The sequence below is a fragment of the Streptopelia decaocto genome, assembly GCF_964273445.1.
Source record: "Streptopelia decaocto genome assembly, chromosome: 3".
Taxonomy (NCBI): Eukaryota; Metazoa; Chordata; class Aves; order Columbiformes; family Columbidae; genus Streptopelia; species Streptopelia decaocto.
This window is the reverse complement of record NC_138656.1, coordinates 33,741,975-33,765,563: the sequence shown is the minus strand read 5'-3', so window position 1 is coordinate 33,765,563 and position 23,589 is coordinate 33,741,975. Positions and strand designations below refer to the sequence as shown.

General features: G+C 54.5%; 1 protein-coding gene across 1 annotated transcript; it reads right to left on the bottom strand.

The window, feature by feature from the left end:
* Positions 1–341: 341 nt before the first annotated feature.
* On the bottom strand, positions 342–13,773 carry NFKBIE (NFKB inhibitor epsilon). The gene is made up of 6 exons (XM_082050078.1): positions 13,313–13,773; positions 2,707–2,809; positions 1,951–2,182; positions 1,681–1,769; positions 1,163–1,411; positions 342–846 (listed from the first exon to the last, which is right to left on the bottom strand). Exons 1-6 carry the CDS (start codon positions 13,642–13,644, stop codon positions 781–783), a joined length of 1,071 nt encoding a protein of 356 aa, XP_081906204.1. The 5' UTR covers positions 13,645–13,773; the 3' UTR covers positions 342–780.
* Positions 13,774–23,589: the final 9,816 nt, after the last annotated feature.

The following is a 23,589-nucleotide window of genomic DNA, read 5'->3' as shown; positions in this document are numbered from 1 at the left end:
TCTTTGCAGAAGAGGAAACCACTGCACAGTGAGGCAGCGAGGTATCAGGCACCACACCAGAATCAGGGATCCACAACCTGGTCTCCTGGCACCTCCTGCACTGCCAGACGCTCTGCAGGATGGCATGGAAATGGAGTGCCAGGCTGGGATCCCTAAGGCTGGAGCACTGGCAAGGTTCTGCAAGTGGGGAAGCCCCTGCGCTCGCACTGAACTTCTGCTGTGAGAAGGACGTGAGGGAGTGGCAGGCTGGGGAAACCCCTGCAGCCCTCACCTGCCCAAGCACCCCAGGTAATGCTCAGCCTCCCAACACTGCGGGGTGGGTTAGATCACAAGACCTCAGGTGCCCACAGCAAGAACAAATGTTTATTAGAGTACGTGTTAACTCTCCTCAGCCCACACTTATTCTGATGGTGTTTGGGGGTGCCAGAGGACGCTCCGTCCACTGTACAATGTGAAAAGGAGTCCTCTCCTGCTCCTTCCCTGTGTGAGCTGGAGACCCCCAGAAGTCAGACCCATGGCATGGAGGGGAAAGTCAGTCCTGCTGCTGGGCACAAACACTATAAAAAAAAGCCTCCCCTGTGTAGTGCTCATAGTACTACCTTCTTCCCTCCATGAAGGCAGCCTGAGGCCAACAAAACTTTTCCAAAGAGGAGTGGGGGGAATAAGTGTCCCAAAGTGGCTCTGCTCCCACTGAACTGCAGGCAGGTGAGGTCCCAGTGGGCAGCAGGGCAGCAGCACAGAGCGAGGGGGCAGCCTGGCAGGCCAAAGGAGTCCAGCCGCTCATTCCGAGCACACAACAGGCTTCCCTGAGATCTTCAGGTCATCGAAGGGCAGCAAGGCGAGGAGCTGCAAACGTCAAAGATGCAGAGGTGTAAGGAACCAGGGTCACATCTCCACCAGGGCTGGGGTAGAGGCCTGGACCTGTCTCTCCCAGCCCTGCAGCCTCCCACATCCCCAGAGAAGTGCCAAGAAACCATGGCTGGGCTTTCCCTAGGGCTCAAGGCAACAGGCACCCACATGCCCCCCAGAGCCAACGCCTGCACCCTGTGGGGGAGGATGGGCATGGCTAGAAACTCCTCCTAGGAGCTACCCCCAAATCATTTGACTCCTGCATCCCTCAACATGCTCGCCGAGCCACAGGCCTCCCCCCTCATGGACTCACATCGTCGTTGCCATCAGCCAGGTCCTGGGCTGTCTCGTTCTCCATGTTCCTCAATAGGGTGTCAGCCCCAGAACGTGAGAGGATGGTGGCGATGGCAGCATCCTTGCGGCCCACGGCCAGGTGCAGCGGGGTACACCCGTTGTACATCTGGGCATCCACATACGCCCCATTGTGCAGCAGGAACTGGACAGCTCTGCGGTTGTGGCACTCCACGGCCAGGTGCAATGGGGTCTTCCCGCTCGTTCCCTCCTGCAACCACAAGGGCATGGGTGCAGGGTCCCCTCAGATGGGCCCTGCAGCACCCACACCCCCTTGACAGGTAATCCCCAACTGCAGTCATAGCACCCAACAGACCTGCAAGGACCTTTCCTCTCTTCTTCAAAATTCAGTGCTTCCAAGCTCCACAGCAGTCTTGCCACTGCCCAGCAGTGCCTGCCCCAAGGCTGGAGGAAATGCTCCAGGGAGCCATGCACCTTGCCCAGCCTCACCCAAACATCTCACCATGCCCCTAGCCTTACCCGAACATCAATGTTGGCGCCGCTCTCCAGCAGCAGAGACATCATCGGGATGTTCCCCTTCAAGGTGCTGATGTGCAGACAAGCCAAGCCTGGGGTGGGGAGGCAGGAGAGAGAGCCACAGTCAACATGGAGCACCCTGAGGCATGCAAAACCCAGCCAACCTCAGCTCCATGCCCACTCTGCTGCACTCCCAGGTCCCTGCATACACAGCACACGGTCTTTGCCCCAAACTGGCCACCAGCTCTGCACCAGGCTGCCCCAGGGTCTCACCTTGCCAGTTCTGGAGCTGCAGGTCCTGGTGGTGCTGGTGCGGCTGGGTCGTGCCCTCCGGTGGGGCTGTGCCCTGCAGCAGTTGCTGGGCACACTCCAGGTGCTGCTGCTCGCAGGCCAGGTGCAGCGGCGTGTTGCCGTTGCGGTCCTGCAGCCCGGGGTTCACTCCCTTGTGAATCAGTGCCTGGATCACGCTGGGCTGCTCCAGGTACACGGCGAGGTGGAGCGGAGTCTAGAGAAGATGTGGGCACAGAAATTAGGAGAAGGGGGGATGACCCACAGGACACCAAGTGTGATGAGCCATGCCAGCCTGGCAGCATGGGTAGGCTGCCATGAAGGAGGCCATCCCTATTCTGGAGTTAAGTGTGGCTGATGGTGGGGGGGATGCACATGGCTTGTTGTCCCTATGCCTCAGCTCACAGATCACCCATGGGGGCAGATCTCACTCTCCCAGGTTATCTACCCTGCCACATTCAAACTGTGCCTGCTCCACCCTTGGAGGCTGTCTGCAATGTCCTGGGGCCTCGTAAAGGATTTCACCCTGCCATGCTGGGAGGCATCACACTTCTCTCAGGGTACCTCATACACCTTTCTTCCCCTTCCTGAAAACGGGCTGCCCACATTGGGACCTCCACCATGCTCTGGAGGAAGTGGGTGGGGGGTCCTGGGGAAAGGGCAGATAGATTGGGCATCTATCCAGGTAGCAGCCTGTGGCACCTGCCTTCCACCTATCTTCTGCTTATTGCATCCACATACCTGGAAAAGATCATTTTGGATCTCCAGCACCTCCCTGGGCAGCTGAGCAATGCAGCAGAGTGCCACAGCTGGGACGCAATGGATAATGGCCAGGTGAACCAACCTACAGTGGGGATAAAAGGAACGGGACAAAAATAAAAAAGAAAAATGAGTCCTGAGTGGCATGCTCGGGAGTGGAGATCCCTCACTGCCACATGGAGGAATAACCTTCCTGCTTCACCCAGTCCCTTTCCCTTCCCACCAGCTTGCAGCTCCTCCATCCTGGCCTCTCCCTGGGGAAGCTCAGCAGCAGGGCAAGGCAGGAACATGGCCTGAGGCTCCCCAGGGCAGTAGTTCACTCTGGTCCCCACAGGGAACAGACCCACCTGTCCCCGCTAAGCATCGCAGGGTCCTCCCTCAGATCTCACAGCAGGTGTGGGGCTTGGACCCATCACTGCCCAAAGCCAGGCCTCCAGCTGGTGCAGGTCTACAGCACCTGGGATGTGTTTTGCAGAGCCCAAGGGACAGGTTTGGTGGCTGCAGAAGGAGGTCTGGGCCCTAGCAGCTGCCCGGGGAATTCCAGCTCCCCGCTGCTGGCTGCACACTGCACTTCTGCTTTCCCCGCCACAAAGGCAGGCAGCCAAAGCCGGTCTGGAGCCCGGCACTGGTCCAAGATCACCTGCATGGCACAGTGCCCATGCCAGCCGATCTGCTGGCCTGCACAGATTTCCTCTTCTCTCCCCAACATCCTTCCCTTTCAGCACTGCTATGGAAAGGCTGGCAGGCAGCCCACCTGTGCAGAGTGACACTGGAGCTCCCGCCATTGGAGCTTGGTGGCCAGCAGGGAGCTGTGGGCCTCAGGACTGTGGTCCCCACAGCCACGGAGTGACGAGGTAGAGTGGGGTCCCCCAGCCCAAGGAAAGGTTTTATTTCCATCCAAGATCTGATGCTGGCCCCCATGCAGTCAGAACAGAAGTGAGAATGTGACAGAGGCAGAGCCGAGAGGGAATTTCCAGTCTGCTCTGCTGACCTGCCACACTGCCGGGCTCCACTGCACAGAGGGACTGGCCCCCTGCTGCAGGCCAGCCCCCTCAGGCCAGCCCCGGCCATGGCGAGCAGCAGGGAGAAGAGGGCAGCAGCGAGGCACAGGCAGCAGCTCCTGCTCTGCAGAGCATGGCAGGCATGAGCTGAGCTGAGCCTGCCGCCTCCTCACTGCCACTGCACTGGGGCCCCTGGGTGGCTTTTAGCTCTGGCTCCAAATGGAAGGTCGGGCTCTAAGTGGGCTCCTGCCGCCCATGCTGCTTGGTGGAGTCAGGCAGGGCCAAGAGATGGAGGGCAAGAGCTGTGCCAGCCCCAACAAGACACCTCACTTGCTGAACAGCCCAGCTTTGGGATGCCACATGCAATGTGGGAGATGGACAGCATACCTCTGCAGGCAGGAAGGCAAGACGTATTGCAGCAAAGATGCGCGTCTGAGGCTGCCTTCTCGCCAGCTGCAAGGTGGGACATAAGCGTGCTGAGAAGCTCAGAGGTCAGTTCCCCAAATGTCCTTTATCCACCTTCTTCCAAGCACTGCCCGAGGGTCAAGTGAGGACTCAGAACCCTGGGTGCCTTCAGCCGAGCCCCATCTTTGGCAGCAAAACAAGGCCAGTTCCTCTTTGCCCTGCTGCCAGGGAAGAGGCTGTGCCCAACAGGAGAGGCTTCATCCCTGGGGAAGCCCCAGGTCACACTTCGGCAGGGAATTCCCCGCTGGAAGGAGACGCCACCCACATTTGCCTCTGCATCACTGTAGGGTGCCCCCTCGCCACTGGTGCTCCCCAGGGCAGGGCAGGGGGCTCTGAGCCTTGCCAAGAGGCCTCACGGGCAGGGTCTGGCTGCCCACAGCAGACCATGGGGCAGGGGCACAGCCGAGGGGCCCAGGCCACGCTAGCGGGGTGCATGAGCGAGGGGCAGAGCTGAGGCACCGGCTGCAAGAACACCCCTCTCCTCGGCAGGCTCTTGCTGGCCCCAGACACGATGTGATCAGGGCAGGGAGATTCCCTGCTGGGTTTTGCATCAGACCCTTGGTCCCCCAGTGGCACCTGTGCCAACATGTCCTTTGCCCACTTGCAGGGACAGCCCCTGTTTCTCCAAACTGGCTCCCAGGTGCCACGTGCAGGAGGAGGCTGTGGGATCTGCCTTTTTCAGGTATGGCAGAGATAAGACTGCTCAGAGAGGGGACTTTCCAAGGCAATTCGGCTTGAACTTTAAACCTCTGCTGCTTTCACTTTCCAGAGCCACGCTGTGCTCCCAGGGGAGAGCGCAGCGCCCAGGGTCATGTCCCCATGCAGCCAGCCCCTGCGTCCCCAGGAATCCCCCCAGCCCCTCTGCCACAACCCACGCCACTCTGTGCCGTCACGTGAGGACAAGTGGGGCAGTCACCTGGGGGAGGTGGAAACCCCACACAGCCCTCTGCCACCACCAGCACTTCACTCTTCCTGGCTTGGGTGGCTTTGCAGCTCAACAGGACAGTGGAGCTACTCAGGGCTCAGCTGACACCGAGTAATTTTGGGCATCTATGCCATGGAGGCAATGGGGGTGACCATCCCCACCTGGTCAGAGCTCAGGCTTTCATCTTGAAGCTGGGATGTGCCTGCTTTGAAGGTTTGCTTCACTGTCTCCCTCTTCCTTCTCCACCTGGGCGCAGCCTCCTCCTGTGCTTTCATTTCTGCATTCATTCCCCCCTTCCCTCATTCCCAGCCCTCAACTTCCTGAAATGGCTGCAAGAGCTGTGAAACACTTGGGGAAATCGCAGCAAGGCCACCAGGCTGGGATGAGCCCACCAAGAGCATGTGTGTACTAGGGCACCCTGTGCCATGGGCAGTGACGCCAACCAGGGATCGGGACTGTCTCCTGCTAACCTGGGAGACTTCCTATGCCCAGGAGACCTGCTGTGCAGGCATCATGCCAATCTCCGCTTTCTTCTGGCCAAGGCTACAAGCACACTTCTCTCTGTGCCCTGGCAGCCCTGTGGTCCAGCCGCTGACGGGCTGATGCCTGCTGGCATGCAGTGCCCACAGCTGAGCCCAGAGCTAGGGCATGGCCATGGAGAGATACCACTCGCTGCCAGACACCCCTCCTCATCCAGCCACTGTCCCCTACCTTTGCCAGAACAAGCCCTCCACCCCATCACATTCGGACCACTGCCCTTCCCTCAGGTGCCTGCATGCCTCTCCTCTGCCTTCCCCTGCTTCCCTGCTCCCTCTATCCCCATGCTCCTGCCTGCAGCAGTCCTGCCTGCAGCCATGGGGATGGGTGCCCAGGGGGACTTCTGGAAAGGCCAACAGGGAGTTTTGGAAAGGGCAGGGCAAATGTGGCCAATCTAGCTGGGCTCGTTCTCAGCTTCTCCACTGGCTCACCAGTTCCTTCCTGGCATAAGGGGACTCAGTAGTGCTCTGAATCACAAAGGTCCCAGAGGCACAGGGAATTGCTGGCACAAGGTGATCTACCTATCACCAGAGAGATAATGATCCTGGAGCAGAGGGGTCAGGGCCATCCCTGAGGATGTCCCCAGGTCTGAACACATAGCACTGCCATGCCCAAGGTGGTTCTTGTTTGGGCACAGAAGAACATCCATTTCCACAGCGCTGTCCATCCCCAAAGCTTCTGAGTGACCTCGAGTGCCTGGGAGGAGAAGTGTCCATGTCTGAGGGTGCCTGCAACTGGAGGTGAGGAGTAAGGGTGACACCCAGCTTTGACACATAAGCACAAATTATGAAGTCCCATCTGTTCTCCAGCTATCCTTTTCCCTCCCTCTAGAAAAAGGGCTGACCATGCAGATCCACCATCTATGGGGCAAGACACCTTGTCATCAGAGCAGCCTCTCCCTTCACCATCTCACCCCAGAGGCATCTAGGACAAGGGATCCAGCATTCAGTAGAATTTGCTTTGAGAAATTTTTCTCCTTCTCTAGATAAGGTCCCTGTCCACAGTGGGAACAGTTCACTCCTGGCTCCCTATTTTGGCTGAGCAGAGCAGTAGGAAATCATGCAAACAATTCACACAAGAGAAACTTGCTCAGGGGAGGAAATGGCCCCAGCAGCAACAGAGAGGAGAGCGAGGGAGGAGGAAAACAGTGGGGGAATTCCACGCTTACCCTGCTCTCCTGTGTCAGCCCCATAACCTGCGCTGCTAACCGCTTCCTCAGCCATCAGCATGAGCCCCTGCCAGCAGGCTCAGCAAGCACGGCTCCGTCCAGCAGCCCAGCCCGGCTCCCTTCCCCCTCATCTATCAGTGTGATGCTGCCCTGCTCTATAAAGCTGTTCCAGCTGCCCTCAGGCAGCTCCAAAGGAGCAGGGGATCCCAGGCAGCTGCAGGCTCAGCCCCGTGTCCTCTGCTCCCGCCCTGGATCTCCTGTTCTGTGGGTTTCTCTTCTCTTCTTTTGGCAGGGCACAGCTTGAATTGGAGCGTGGTGGGGACTGGACTGGAAGGAGGCTGTGGCTAGCGGGATGCAAAGCCACATTGGGTTTGGTCCTCCAATCTCCAGCCTGCTGCTCCTGGAGCCAAAGGGAGGGGTGGGAACCCATGTGTGAGCAAGGGAGACAGCCTCTGCCTTTCCCGTGGTGCTCTGGTCTGGGTGCTGGCAGACAAGGGGTGCTGGAGGCTGACTGGTGGGGAAAGCATTGCGAGGGGGCTGTGGGCACCTTGTTTCTCAGTGAGGTGCGGAGATGAAGGTGCCCCTGTTTACCAACATATAGCACCCCTGGCCTCACATCCTCTAGACTCTACACCCACACATTTGGGCATTTTGCTTGATTTCTGAACAGATGGTGGGTCCGGGATTGCAGAAGCACTAAACAACACATGCATGCAGACTGCTCCCTGCAAAACAAGGGATCTGTCCCACACTACCATCACTGCAGGAATGGGCCAAGCCAGAGAGCAGCTCAGCCCATCCCAGGAGGGCCCAGTCATGGGCTGAGAAGCAGGAGGAACAATTCCAATAAAAGCAGCAAACATCCTAAAAGGTCCATTGGCCATGGCAACTCCATTTCAAATAGAGCAAATTCCCATTCTTCCTCACCAGGAGGCAAACGTTCTCCTACAGTTTCTGTACACACAGAAATAACTTGTGGCCAGAACAGCGTCTTACAAAAGGACAGTGCCTGGACTTTGCCAGAGCCTGTACAACACATCCTAGCAATCATTTACAGCCCTGCGTGTATCCTCACTGCCTCAGGATTTTCTTCTAAGACCGCAGCTGTGTGGCTAGGATATCTCGGGGCCGTACTTCAGCCCTGCATCTCTCGCAGTCAGAGGGGCTTCCCATCTCCAGGACACATAGCATCCCACGCAGCTCACGCTGAGAAGCACCCTGTAACCGCTCTCACAGCTCAGACCCCATGACCGCTCTTCCTACACAGTCACGTCTGATTCCTCTTTTATCCACATTGTACTGAAAAGAAAGCAAACCCAAAACAACAAAAATCAAAACTTTTTTTGTTAATTTAGCTGAGTTCAGCCCTTTTGCAGCAGCAGCCAAGCCTGCCTGCCCAGTGCAAAGAACTGATCTGTTACAGCCAGGCATCAGGCTTTTGCGTCCCAGGACATGGAAATTTCCAGCCATTCTTTCCCTTCCTCTGTGCTGAAGTTCCCTGTGCCTCTCCCCAGCTCCAAGGCCAACCTATGCAGGTGGAAAGTCTGAAGAAACTTCCTCCAGGCCAGGCTGAAGTCATCCGAACAGGGGAAAAAGAAAAAAAAGAATCTCTTCTTGCCTGTGTGATCTCAGAGGGCTGCCAGGACTCACCCACCTTATGCCAAGCCTGTACGTGTGTGACCCCTGGGGCAGCCAGGAGCTTTTGGGGCATCCTAAAGGAGCCTGTGCAGAGCTGCCTGCCCTCACTTGGAGGGGGACCAAGACCTCCCCTGCTCACCAAACTCCTGAGCACACACAGAGGAAGAGCTGAGAGTCCAGGCACGGGGGGGGCTGGATACTGCAGGTTCCCTTCCCCCTCTGGACAGCCCCACATTAGGACTCATTTTCTTCTCTGCCCCACAATAGCAGTGAACTAGGGAGCAACCCAGGACTGTAACTCCCCTGGTAATCAGGAAAGTAGCTTCCAAAGCCCCTTTGGAAACCAAGAGCATCACTGCTTCCCATTAACTATGGCCAGGCTGCTGCTGGGCAGCCACCAACAGCCCAGCCCAGCTGAGCAGGGGTCTCCCAGCCCAACCAGCAATGGGATGTGCTCTCCACACTGGACTTCCTCCATCTTTCTCCTAAAACTGTCTCTCTCCAGCTCCCTGCTTCTTTTCTCCTTTCACAGTGGTTTCCCTTTGCTGTCACATGCTGAGCATTCCCACACATGCTGGGATCCAGGAGTACGGGGGAGTTCAGCAACATCCCTGTTCAGCAGGCCAAGCGCTGAGTGAGCAACCACAGCAGAGCAGGCAGTCTGAATGGGGACAACCTCTCTTCCCCTGCACAGGGAAGATCTCTAGCACAGGGCTACACGAGATGCGAGGGTTACGACTGGCACATGCTGGTGCACGGTTAGAAGTGGCTCTTTGGTCTTGCAAGATGAGCCTTTGTGCTCAGTGCCTACCCACACAGGCAAGGGCTCAGCAGGGAAGGCCCCTTCGCTACCATCACGTGGAGGAGAGCTCAGAACATCAGCTCCCGTGGGGCACCAATTTTACTTGATTAACTGTCCCCGAGTCCTTGTTAAGGCATCTCAGCCCACGAGTCCCTGGCACGTGATTTCTTATCAGCAGACGGGGCAGCACTTGTCTCTGGTGGAAGGAGGAAGTCAGGCTTCCTCTGCTCTCCTCCCTCCCTGAAACACGCACCCAACCAAACCCGCTTGGTCCCATTTTCCACCTGGAGGAGGCCAAGATCTCTCTCCTAAGATTGAGCTGGGCTCCCCCAACTTTCACTGCTGCAGAGGAGCCACACTGCACATGGAGCCTGGTTCGGAAGATAGCGACTCTCCTGCAAAGTCACAGCCCCAGCTTCTCACAGCATGGCACGGCCAGAGGTCCCAAAGCCAGACTACATGTGCTCTAACCAGCTGGCCAAGGGGCCCATCACCATGGCATCAGGTACCAACACCATAAACTGGTGCGTGGCCCAATGACCAGCATGGGCAGAAAGGAAAACGTGTCAGACAGAAGAGAGGAATCTCAGCCTAATTTCCCACACTGATAAATCAACTCTGCCTCTCCAGAGTTGGCAGAAGCTGTCATAAGCCCAGTCAAACGGGGAGGTTTTCCCTTGTGCTGGAACGAGAAAGTTGATCCCATCACACTCCATGGGACCTGGTCCCATACCCACCCTCTCCCAGGACACCAGACTCATGCATCTGCCTGGTGAGGCTGGAAGGAGGAGGTTTCCTCAGGGAGGCCTAACTAAGGTTGAGCTTGTCTGGGGGCTGCGGCATGGTGATAAAGTTGCCTGCAGCCTGCTCACAGCTAGCCATGCCTGCAGCTGGAAAGCCCCTCTTCTTTGCTTCCACACAGAGCAGTCCCATCGGGACTCAGTTCAGCAGAAAAGAAGCTGGTTTACCTGGAAGAGATAGATGCTTGGAGGAGACCGCTTGGTTTACGGGGAAAAGGTGGATGCTTGGAGGAGACTGCTTGAGCACACAGGGCTTGCGGATATGTATTTCTGCTCTAAATGCACCCACCATCTTCTGTCTGTTCCTCATCCTTGACCTCTCCCACCATGCCAGCTCTGCTGCTTCTCTCAAGGGCTGATGTGCGGTAGCCCAATTACTGCAGCTCTGACTTCCTGGAGACAGAGGGACCGTCAGTGGCACTGGGGAGGCGAGGGAGGCTGGGGCTTTTGCAAATGATTCTTGGAAGATGGCACCCACACATTTCATTGGCCATCAAACCCACATGTCCCCTGTTGGCCAATTTCCTTCCTCCAGAAGTGGAACCCCTTCTAATTTTGAGTGCGGGAAGATCCAATTTTAGCCCCATTGCTTCACCCTGCCTAGGCTAACGCTCCTTTCCCGTGGAGATGGGCAGGAAGGTATCCAAGGAAGAGCCTGCTGACGCTCCAGCCACCCAAGCACATGGTCCTCACCTCTGCCTCTAACTCCTACACTTCCCCAACAAGCTCCACGCTGACAAACATGGCCCCCTCGAGGCAGCACGGGTGGGCAGGCCTGGGGTAGCTATGGACAGCCAAGACTCCTGCCAGCTCCCTTTGTATGAGCCCGGTGCTTCTCTCCGCTCGGTACCAGCCAGGGCAGCTGGGGAAACAGGAACTACTTGGCCAAAACCCCTGAACTTTTTCGTATTTTCAGAACTACAATTACAGGAAAGTGTTGTTGCCCAAGTCTTCTGAAATATAATGATAGTATGATTTTAATTCTTGGCCTAGAGCTGTTCTGTGGCAGACGTTCAAGCAAGGCACACAAGGAAATGTGCCACTGACGGAGATGAAAAGAAGTCGATGGGTTTGTCTGGCTGGATGAAAGGGATGCAGCCTGTGGCCATTTGATCTCTTTTCTCTGAGGACCCTGTGTTGCTGGATGAGCAATTGCTTCTTAGACTTTAGCATTACTATGAGCCCTGACTTGTTTTTGCATACAAAACCGGTGGCAGTTCAGCAAGTTGATCGACCTGAGTGGTGAATGTTCAGCATTTCTAAATATAAATGCCGCCTACCTCTCCCACAGGGTCAGGAGGAGAGACAGGAATAGCAGAGGCAGAAATCCACAGCCTCGCCGCTCTAACCACAAGAATAGTTGTTTTTTTGTTGTTTGTTTGGTGGTTTTTTTTTTTTGTTTTGGTTTGGGTTTTTTTGTTTTCCAGCACTGCAAGCGGATCCCAGGAAAGCCACCTCCTGCGCTGGTATGGCCAACCCTGAGCTGTATGCGCTGCACCACTGGCAGACTTTTGCTCCCTCCCTCGCTCGTTACAGATTTCCTGTTCTGAACTGCACTGAGAGAAAACAGAAGAGCAACTGCAACCATTTGGATAGCTCTCCAAGAGCCTCTCCTGCCTACAGTAACCAAGACACCACGGATTTATGTTTCCCTTGTTAATGAGATGCTTGCGTTAGGCTCTGGCCAAGCAAGTCTGACAAGCAAAGGGCTCAGCCACCTCACAAAACAGCCCCAAGCAGCAAAAGCATCTCCAAGCAGCTGCATCTACCAGGCTCACTAAAGAACAGCAAGCAGGGAGCCCTGGGCACACAATGGGATGGGCTGGCCCTGGGGGGCTCTTCTGAGGCATTACTTCCACAGCTCTGCTCAAAACACCCCTGTCTCTTGCCATGGGTACCTTGGCTCTAGAATTACCACTGGGAAAGGCGGCAAAGCTCCTCCATGCTGAAAAGCACCAGAGTCAGCCTGTAGATAGGACAGGACCAGAAAGCCCTATCCAGGTGCCTAGCTGGGGAGCGTGGGAGGCTGGGTTTATTCTAACCTTGCTTGCCACAAGACTTCCAGCCAATCCTTGGAGCAGATCCCACAATGAGCATTAATGAACTAATTAGCAGATGTACAGGCTCCTTCCTAACCAGGAAGTAAACACTCAGGCTGGTTCCCAGCTCATCTTCAGCCTCAGAACCAGATGTGCTCTGCCAGGCAAGGACAGGGCCTCCTCGCTGCTCCTGCTACTGAGGACATGTGCTTGCTCGTGTCGGCGCCTCTTAGTTTCCCTTCCTCTTGCACCATTACTCAGTATTAAACACCAGCCTGGGTTTGGGGCAAAGCTTTGCCCTCCTCAGCTGCGAGCACACTTCACTCATGCTTTGTGTGTGCACTCATGATGAAAACGTTCCATCGAGGGAATGTACAACAGGAAAGAGCTGTGATTAACTGAAGGCAGTTACCAGAACACAAACCAAATACCTCCAGCGTGATGCCTCTGCCCTTGAGAGGGCATTACGGATGTGGGAAGCCCCCCCAATTAAGAGAAACACTCATCTCCGTCACAGAGGCTCAGGAGGGCAGCCCTGTAGCAGGTTGTGCGTCACAACTGTACTGAAAGCTGCGGCTGTGCAGGCGGGTTGGCGAAGCAAGGCAATTTCCACCTGAGAACAAATAGTTCTCAGGTTTCTCGGTTGAGCAGCATCTGTGGCTCTAACACAGCCATCTCAAGGTCCTGCCCTGCATAGCCAATATTGTTTTGGGTCTTGCTCGTGCGTCATCTCACGCAGCCAAGCCTTCCCCATTGGGGAGGAAATGTTGCATTCTCTGAGGAAGAGACACCAGGGCGGGGGGGGGGGGCTTGATGTGCCCCCCACCACTTTATAGTTGCTAGCAGCCCCATAGTTGGTTTCCTATGGTGGGTCCATTCCGTGCCATGTTGCCTGGGGTGCATCTGCTCGACCTGGCTCAGATGCCCCACTGGTCACCCACCCTGGCCCACACCAGGTTGCCAAGCATCCATGCACAGCACAAGGCAGGAGGCTCTCAGGACAGGGGCTTAGGTAGTCCTTCACAGCCAGGCTGAACGGGTGCTACTTGGGAGAGGGCTGGGGACCACTGCAAATAAAGCCTGATTTATCTCTAGGGACCGGCTACAAAGGGGCCAAGCCCGGGCCTGGGGGTGTCCGGCGCTCGCAAGCCGTCCTCGGGGAGGGAGGGGGGAAAAGAAGGAGGGAGGAAGGACAGGGGCCGCGGTCACTTACGTGTCTCCGTCCTCCGAAAGGTAGGTGAGCGCCTCCAGCTGCTGCCGGCTGAGCCCCTCGGGCGGCGGCGGCTCCTCGGCGCGGCAGGCTGCCGGCAGCCCGGGCAGAGGCTCGGGAAGGGCGCCGGAGCCGTAGCTGGAGTCCAGCCGCTCCTCTGCGGCTGCGGCCTCGGCGAGGGTTTCGCCAGCGGCCGGGGGGATCTCGGCGGCGGCCGGGATCTCTCTCCCGCCCGGCAGCGAGCGCAGCGACTCGATGCCCGAGTCGCACTGCCCGTCCTCACCCTCCCAGCCCGCCGCTTCCTTGCGGCACTCGCCGCCCTCCGCCCGCGACATCGCTCAGCGCCCGCCGCCCGCCCGCCCCGGGCCCGGCCCTGGCCCTGACCCCGGCGCCGGGGGGCTCATGGCCGGAAAGCCAGCGAGCGGCGGCCGGCGCGGAGGCTAAGGCGCCGCGGCTCCTCCTCCTGCCCCTGCCCGCGCTGACTCAGCCGCGCCCGGCCCCGCCTGCCCGGGATTCCCCCCGCCGCGCCGCCACGGCTCCCTCCTGCACGCCGCAAACGGGGGGCTGGCTCTCCGCGCCCTCCTCGTCCGGAGGCGGTGCAGGAGCACTAAGGGAGAAAACCCACCTGTGGGCAGGACACGCGTGGGCAAGGGCTGGCAGCCCGGGATGCGCAGAGGAGGTGGCTGTGCTGTGCTCTCCTATGCCGGGCAGTACATGCCCGTGTGTTCTGGGCCTCCCCTCTCCCCTCCCGGATTCGTTTGGGTTCTTTAAATAGCAGGCAGGTTTTATGGGGGTGGGAGAAGGACCTTGTCAACGCAGGCAGTACGGGGTCAGGATGCTGTTGCATGCGCAGGTGCTGACTGGAGCCGCAGGTTCTGTGGGAAGTGATATGCTGGATGTCACTTATTGGTAGCAGAGATAGGTGATAATGAGATGTTTGCTTTTCCCATGTGCATGGTTTAACCTGTTTCACCCACCGAGGCATGTTCTTGTCCGTACTGCTTGTCCAGGCAAAGGGAAAGGCCAGGCAGTCACTACAGTTGGTTGTACAAGTCACTTGGCCCAGTGACTTCCCACCACCTTTCTGTGTTGCAAATAGAAAGCCCGAAGCACAGAGTGGCTGCCGGGGCTCACACAAGAGCAGCCAGGACACAGACTGAAGCTGAAAATAGAAGTTCAAATGAAGGCCCAGCTCTGCCTGTGAATGATTGACCAGGCTGCACTTCAGTGCTCTCCTTACAACATCAAAACTATCCAGTTGTGTTCCTCATAGATCTCCATAGACTTCATCTCGTCACTTTCTAGTGTCCCAAGCAGTGGGCTTTCCTTAGAAGACAACCTAGAGATCTCTGAATGCAGGTGACACTTTAGAATCAGTTTCACTTGTTGCTTTTAATTGCTTGACTTGCCTCCCCACCTCCGCAGGGTGCCCACCTTTCCAGCTCAGCTCAGCAGGAGAGGAAGGATTGCTTCCTGTCACACACCTGCAAGGGAGCCCACCTGGGAAGAACTGGGTGGTGGGTACAGGACAGAGGTCACACAAACCACATGCAAAGCACCGATGACTTCCCCCTCCCGTGCTGCAGCTGCCAGTTTGGATTTGTGTCACTCTCCAACACTGGCTGACAAGGCCTTCAACTGCAGCCTTGCTTCAGGCAAGCTGCTCACGAAAAGTGTCTCTGACCAGGTGGGAAGAAAGATTTTGGGGTGTGAGGGCAGCAGGAGGCAGGCAGAGGAAGTCTCTGTTGGCATTGATAACTTCCAGTCACAAGTTTTCCTCCCACACTCAGGATCTGTTTCAGTATCTCCAGTTGTGTCCCTGATACCACCTGGACATGAGACTACAGTTGCTAAGAGAAAGGAGCTTCTTACACATCTTATCAGCTCCGTCTGACACAGGGCAGGGATCTGGGCCATATATTTTTGTCATTGCCTTGTCGTGGCTTCATCCCAGCTCCAAGTGCATCTGCAGCTGATGCTCCTCAGAGTTTCTATTCTTTCAGCTTTTTGTACCCAACTGCTACTAGGTTACCCAACAAATATTTTCCAAAATGCCTTTGCTATTTTCTCTAGTAACATACTAGATGTTACCAGAGATGCAGCTCCATCATGGAATGGTTCCTTAAAAACTTCTGCATGGACAAAATTGGGTACTGGGAGAACTCCACTTTGGTCAAATCAGCACAAACCTGTGTGGCGATGCACAAAGATTTCACTTTTCTGTGAACTAGTTGCTGCTTTGCGGCAAGTGGCAGTCACCTCTTGATTATCTTGCGATATCCTGTTCCAGTTGGGGCACAGGTGTGGAGCCTGCTTCCAGGGCTAGCGCAAGTCCAGGAGCAGTTCAGCCAAAGCACAGAGCCTGAGCTAGTAAGTCCTGGATCAGCTCTGCATGGTGGCAACTTGAGATCTACCACTCTATGGGACTCTACAGTCCAGTCCACTGCAAGCTGTCTACACCTCTGGCTACCAAGCAGTCCCTGGAGGTGGCCTTCCTCTGCTGCTGATGTGTCCCAGGGCTGCATTACTATGGTCTGATGCAGCTGATCTGGAGAGACCAGGTACTCCCCATCAAAATCAGTGATGCCACCCAGGCATTCAGGTCCAGCCTCTCTCTGTTCTGACCTTCCAATTACACCCACCAACACCCAGCTCAGGTACCATCTCCTTGCTATTGTTCTTCTGGCTGGGTGTGTTTCTATTAACCCTTGGGACAATGTGACTGGAAAGTCTGAAAGATGGACTTGTCCACTCTGCCCCATTATTTGCCCTCAGTCACTCATTCAGCAAGGCTTGGGCTCTGTTTCGTGCTGTCTTTGTAACAGAGAGCTTTTCTGCTTGGCCATGAGGGTTTTGGACTTTCATTATTTTCAGAGTCTTTAAATACAGAGGGATATACATACACATGTGCATATACATACGTGCATATACATGCACATACACACATGCATATATATTATATACTATCTATATACAATGTATTAGCAGGTAGTTGTAGAGGGAGTAAAAACATTCAAATACAACATGAGGCCAATCTTGATGTCCTGATTTGATTTTAAGGATTTTGAAACCAAAACTCTAGTTCTGGGCTTTCTTCAATCCCCCTTAATATGTGTCACCTAAAATGGTTAAAATGGCAGGGAAAAACTGACGAGGAAGGGATCTGTTCCCACTAGAGGTCAGTGTCAACACACTCTGCTTGAAGGCACCCAGTGCTACTCAAAATAACCCCTCTGGCAAGAAACTCGTCTCAGAAAGGTTCTCCCATCACTCGGCTCTGCCAGGCCCATCAGGGCACAACTTGGGCATGGGATGGACTCCCCAGGCGACCTGTGACCCTCGGTACCATCCCAAATAATGTCCTATCCCCACATACAGCCCTCTAATTTCCTAAGTGAAACCTAGGTCTCTGCAGGTGACCTCTTGAACCCAAGCTCTGCCCACCTCAGTTCTAGCCTGGCCTGGCACCAGCATCTTCTCCACTGTTCCCTGAACTGTTAACTGGGTGAGATAAGTGAGATGCAGCTGAAAGAGATGGAGAAAGGGAGCTTATGCCCAGTCTGTGTCTGGTCTGAGGAAAAATAATGGTACTTTAATTGCCAGCTGCGGTCCTCTGCCATGTTTAAGAAACATAGGTTACCTGAAATTTCTGCAAACAGTTATTACCACAGTAATTCACACCAGGCAACGGGACTGATGCTACATTCCTCCCCTGCAGAATGTCCACTGCACAGCTTTGGTCCCGCACGAGCATCGGGCTGCCCCATTCCCTGGGGATGCAGCCCTTTTCCCCCATCCCCAGGAACAGGGGTGCTGAGCCCATCACAAAGTGCTAAATCCCCATCTGAGGAAGCCCCCACTGCATTTTCCTCACCAGAGATGTCTCTGGGTGCACCGAGCGAGAACCCAGACCTCCGCCTGGGGCTCCAGCTCAGGGAGCTCAGCACCGAAGCCACATGTGCCGAACACTTGACTGGGAGCAGAGGCCCTGGGAGAGCAAGGAAAGCTCCAGGAAAGTCGACAGATTCTCTCTGCCAACAGCTGTTCTTTATATCTGACAACAAAACAGCTCCATGGTGCACCGAACTGGGTCACTTCACTTTCTGGCCTAACAGAGTGAAGCAAGAACATGTCTTTTAAAGATTCAATGCTCAGAAGCAGGGCCAAGCTTTCTAACAGACCAAGGCAAAACAGGTCCTCTTCAGGTACCCATTTTTGGGGGGGAAATCAGCCTAGAAAATGCTGACTGCCCTCTTGTGGTAAATCCAGCTGAAATCACAGAGTCACTGAATATCTCTCCAAGGATGCTGCCCTGATCACCTCCTTGCTTTTGAAGTAAGGGATTATTTCCAGTCAGAATTCTCCTCTTTGCAGCCCATGTTGGGTGCCTCTTGTCCTTTTGCTGTGCACTTCAGTAACGTTACAGGACTCATTGAGTCAACATGGCGACACAACCCGGAGCAAATCAGGTTTGTCTACATGTGACCGGTGGTCAGCAAGTTGCCCCATTAATGCCCACCCTGATAAGGACCCACGATTCCCACCATTGCCTGGAGTCCCGCAGTGGACAGGGCAGTTTTTAGCTCTGTCTATCTTTCACTGTGATGTGTATAATATGTAGGAGACTGGACAAGGGGATCAATTCATTTTTTGCATGGGAATCACACTTAACTCACTGCGCTCTCAGCCACAGCATTCATTTCCACATGCAGAATTTGATCATTATAAAGGTGCACTAAAAATCCTTGAGCTTACAAAGGAAATGAACAAAATCCCCAGATATTTTAAAAAAAATTCATTCTAAATTAGATCCTCCTTGTGTAACTCCTGTCAGTTCAGTGGCTGCAACGTTCTTTGCTCACATTCAGGCAAATGCATGGCTGACAAGGCCTCGATATGTATTTATTTATGTGTGCGTGTGCTCAGAGATCTCCCAAAGGAGATGGCAGATGTTATGAACAGGGGAGAGATGGCAGATGATCTTGGAGAACCGATAATAAACCCATGCTTAAATAGATGATGAAAATGTGTGCTAGGTGAGAAATCTTGCCACCTGGGGCTCCCTTTATAGGCAGTGGAGAGACAGACTCACTGATAACCTCTGTCTGGCCACACTGCTTTAAGGACGAACACTCCTCCCTCCCTGCGGAATAGCTGTGTGGAGCAAGGCAGTGCTCCGTCGCTGGGCTATCATTTATTCATGACTCTCTAAGCACAGTTTATTCGGCAGAGGCGATCCGAAAGAGAACAAAAACCTCAACTCACCCAACAATCCCTCATCTCACCTTGTCAGAGAGCACAGGACAGATGCTGCCAATGCTGCATCCTGAGTTTCAGCATCACCACACTGGACCTGATGGCTGTGAGAAAGGAGGATGGGTTAACTTCAATTTTTGAGTTGCTTCTGCTTGAGTTGCTTTCCGCTTCAACCCAGCCCCTCACCATAGCCCTGCAGCCCACTGCTAGCCCAGTCCTTGCTTTCTAACAGTGGTCTAAGTGACTACTCTGCTGGTCCCTAGCAAGCTGCACAGTGCTGCCAGAGATATTACTCATGCAAGCTTGGCTCTGCTCTCAGGAGAGTTAAACCTCCCAGCTGCCACACTGAATTAGAGCTGGTGTCTCTCCACACTTGCATCATAGTGATTTGGGAACAGGCCTGGTGGAGCCACACTCTTGTTAGCGAGGAGCCTAGGCAGGGGTTAGGAGAGATGGGTGAGCAGGATGGCTGGCTCAGGGCAGTGGGGAGGGGCAAGCTGTTGGAAATATTCAGATGCTGAGCAGGAACACAGGGCAGGCAGAGGGCAGGTGGCCATCCCCTGGGACGGAGGAGCCCAGGCATCGTGAATAACTGATGAATTAGTCCATGTTGCCCAGGTAACAGCTGCTCCTGGTGCGCTGAAGGTGGGATCACAGCTATCCCCCAAGGTGGGATCGCAGCCGTTCCCCAGGACGTTGTCCTCACCATCAGCCCGAGTCCGCGTGATGGCCCCTGAGTAACGCAGACAGGCAGGAGAACAGTTGTGTGGTGAGCTTTTAGCCTCTGCCCCAGAACGACCTCATCTCGCCCACAGGAGAGTTGGGTGACAAGGGGATGCTTCCCCAGACCAGGATGTGTCAGGTCCAACCACTCAGCTCTGGGAAGGCAAACTGCACCAGAAAATTATTTTTTTGCTTTTGGGGAGGTGACTCCCAGGACCATAACTAGGCATAGGCTAAACTCTCTGAGTCATTAATTTCCATGGTTTGTTCCTTTCTGGGGGTAATGGGTCAAAAAAACTCAGGCAGAACAAAACATTTGCCAGGGGAGGATTTGGCTCAGTTTTCAGGCCCTTGGGATGGTCGCTGCTGCTCCAGAGTTACATCAGACAAAGATGTCCTGAGGGCTGTCAGACAGCATCTGGGCAACTCTGAATCTGCTTTTCATTTCTAGGGGGGATGTGAGGGAGGGCACTGGGTATCCTGCTGGCTGCTGCAGAGAGGAAAGCGACTTAACCCCAGCCAGAAACCTCTGTGGAGCCTCACAAATAATTGTGCTGATGAAGAAATAGACTCTCATGGGGCTGGATGGAAAATAAGCAAACTGCACACAGGCAGCCTGTTGGAAAGGAAAGGGTCAGAGCAGAAATCAAAGAGTTTCCAACAACAGCAATTCCCATCTGTGAAATACATCCCAGAGCAGGAGCTACAAGCCCATCTACTTCATGAGGTTTCAGACTTTGCGCATTTGTGGACCGTTGGCATCTTGCCCATGGAGATGTAGACCCTGGTGGAGATGTAGACCCTGGTCTAGTGATGCTGAACAGAAACTATTAATAGTTCCCCAGTCACAAATTTTGTGACCACTACAGGTTTACTTCCAACTATAAAAAAGGGCACACCTGGATCTCCTCCCAGCAGACATGAAGTCCGAGTGTAGCCAAGGAAAACGTAACTAATGCACAGATTTCTTTGACGACAATGATTGCAGAAGTAAATGGCACCCATGCAGTCAACACCACTGACCAGCAATGGCAAAGGGAGCAAGAGGCACACTCTTTCGCCCACACTCCCCTTGTTGCATTAATAAGGAGTTGGAGCAATTTAGTTGGAGCAATGCATTCTGGAAAGATCAGACAGCCATCATAAAATATACTTGAAATTTCTAAATGTCAAAAGAATTAGTTTCCACGCTTAGAAAATCCTACATCCTAACATGAGGGGATTCTCTGCTACATATCTGCTTAAGAAAAAGCAGCAGATTGATACGAATCATTGATTGCTTCAAAAAAACAACTAAGATTTGATCACACTTGGCCTATTGGACAGAATAAAGCTAAACCCAATGTTGTATATGTGTGTATATATATATATATGATGATATAGAAATTTGCTGCAAAATCCAGTTTTATATTGAGGCTACAAATACCAGCCTAAAGATAGGTATATATGGTTACCTGGTTTAAAATGCAGCCTCCATAAACATTTTTCCAGAAATTAAATGCAAATTTACTGCATGGGTAACAACTAAAAACATATTTAACCAAAAGCTAAAAGGGTATTTTATGTAACTACCAGAGACAGAAGTGTGAGATGTGTAGCTTGACACATTATGGAAAATGAATGGACAATACCACTAATATGGCCTAGTGCTTTACATCTGCTTGGAACAGATATGAATGTCCCTGCAGGGGACAGATGGGTGGCGGATAGAGGATTTCTGGAGGACAAACTTATTGCTATCACAGTAAGGGCACCACCTCTCCTTCAGTTGTCATGTCTTCTAAAAAGCCTCTCTACTTCTTCCAACCGTTTTGTCATATCAGAAGTGTCCCTGTACCAGAAATGTTCCAGTCTCTAATATGATCTAACAGTAAAGCATCCTGAAAACTACAAGAATAACTGGTGGGGATTCTCACATCTTAAAACAAAGATGTCTTTATCTTTCGCCCTCAAGAGAAAGAGGAGTTGAGTGTTCAGGACAGTGTGTTATAATTAGGATTCCTGGGTTGTCCCTGTGATGGTGACACAGAACACAATCTTGAATGTTGGCCTTCTTGCTTCTGTTTCCAAATGGAGTAATGCATCCTATAGTCTTATTTCTCCCATTTTCAGGAGTATCCTGTGCTCTTTGTGACACATTATTAGCCATGCCCTTGGGTTCCTATCTGAGAGTCAAAACCTGCCACGTGCCTGTTTCCCACATAAAATGGCTGAGAACTCGTACAACTTCAGTTAGGCCAGAGCAGGGCACAGGAATTCTTTGTGACACCTCAGCTTAAAACCAGCACAGCTGGTGGTGTGCTTGACAGCGTTGTCTCCAAGACACAGAAAACCAGTACCAAAGATGCCTGATACAAGTCCTAATTCTGGCTCAGACGTAGCTGCTGAATCCACTGGTGGAGGATAAATTGCAGGGCTCTCTGTGGGTGACTTCATAGGGGTGACAGCAGCCCACTTCCCAAGGTTTAGTCTTAGCGGATAACAAGCCCAAAATGGACACACAGAAGGAAGCTGCTCCTTGAGTCTCTGGGTGTACTGTGGAACTCCTTGCCATGGAATGCATGTAGCATCTACAAGTCGAAAGTTAACATTAAATCAAAAGTGAATGGAGACATAAACTCATATCACCTTTTTTTCCCCTCCGCCCTTCTGCTTTGCTCATTTTTTCCCATCTCTGAGAGAAAACTAGAGCTGTTCCTGAAGGGTGATCATCCCACAGGCACCTTTTAGTCTAGCTGAGGTCACTTCCTCCAGGAGTCCTTAACACTATAAAAAGCAGAAATGCATGTATGTATGCAAATTACTTGCAACTGGCTATTAGTATGCGTGCAATAGCATAGAGTGCTGCTACAGAAACCCTGGCAGCTCCAGGCTTGCTCCTTTTTGCCTTGCTCTTCCACGGTACACACACACACACTGGTGAGCTCTCCTTGGAGGCATGGGATCCATCACATGAGGATGGGTCTGAAGCCCCTGAGAGCCAAGGCCTGCCTTGGGCAGGGGGTGCCTGAGCAGCAGGCAGTGAAATTCAGAGCAGGCTGCTCCTGTGTGCTGTTGTTCCCATGGAAACACGGGAAAGGCGAGAGGAAACGCATCCCCGGCCTCTTTTGAAGATGAGCTCCTTCAGTAGCACCCCTGGCTGCCACGCCTGTTCCTGGAGGAAGCAGTGGCTGGCAATTCCCCTCGGTTGTGTGTCCTTGGGCGAAAGCACCAGGCCTACGGACCATTTCTTCCCCAACCCAGGCAACAGAGTGGGCAAGAGCAAACCACTCATCCGAACACTGGGGCTGAGCCTCAGAGCTCAGAAAGAGTGAAGCAATTTCCAGCAAATTCTTCAGCTCATGCTTTTCTCCAGTTTGGATCTGGGGAAAGACCTGCAAGGACACCTACTTACCCCAGACTGTCCAGGAATCTGGGCTCTACCTACAATAGCTGAACCTAGATGAATCTGGATCCGTCCTGAGCTCTGTGTGTATGTCCCCTGAGGATGCTACCGTGAGTTTAGATGGAGGGTCTGAAGAAACTTCCCCATTCATCCCTGCAACCAAGTGGGTCATGTCTGTGGGTGAAATACGCTGCAGTGAGCGCTGTGGTACCTAGCTGAGCATCCTTGGGCCTGACTGAGATCACAGCAGCAAACATGCTGCCCAACCTAAGGTTTCCCCCTGAATGCCAGTACTGGCGCTGATGGTCAGCCTTACCCCCCAGATCAGCTGGGGCTGTCCACGGGTTAGAAAAACAGACGGAGCTCACGCAAAGTGCTCCTGGTCCTCTGAGCTCTCCCACTCGAACACACACGGGACCCCTCGCCTCCCCATCGGGCCACCCCGAACAGCCTAACGCACTCTCGGTGTGTCTGGGAGAGGGACCCTCCCCCGGCGGCGCCCGGACGGCTGGTCCGCTGCCGAGGGGCGACCGCACCGGGCTCCCTGCCTGCCCGCCACCCTCTCAAGGTCACCCGCCGCCCCGCTCGGGGCGGGCGCGAATTCCGCCGCGCCTCCATCCCTATCCCCATCCCATCTCATCCCATCGCATCCCATCCCCATCCCCATCCCGCTACCCCCGCCTCCGCCGCGGCCCTCCCACCGCGGCTCTGCCCGCCCTCCGCCGCGCCGCGCCGGGAGCGGGCGCGGGAGCGGCGCTACGCTGCGGCGGGGCCGGGGGCCGGCGGGCGGCGAGCGCTGCCGCCGGTGCCGCGGCTGGGGGCCATGCCGCCGCGCCGCCCGCCCGCCGCGCCGCCCCGCCGCCCGCCCGGCGACCGGCGAGGCAGCAGCGCCCGGCGGCGGGCGGGATAATGCGGC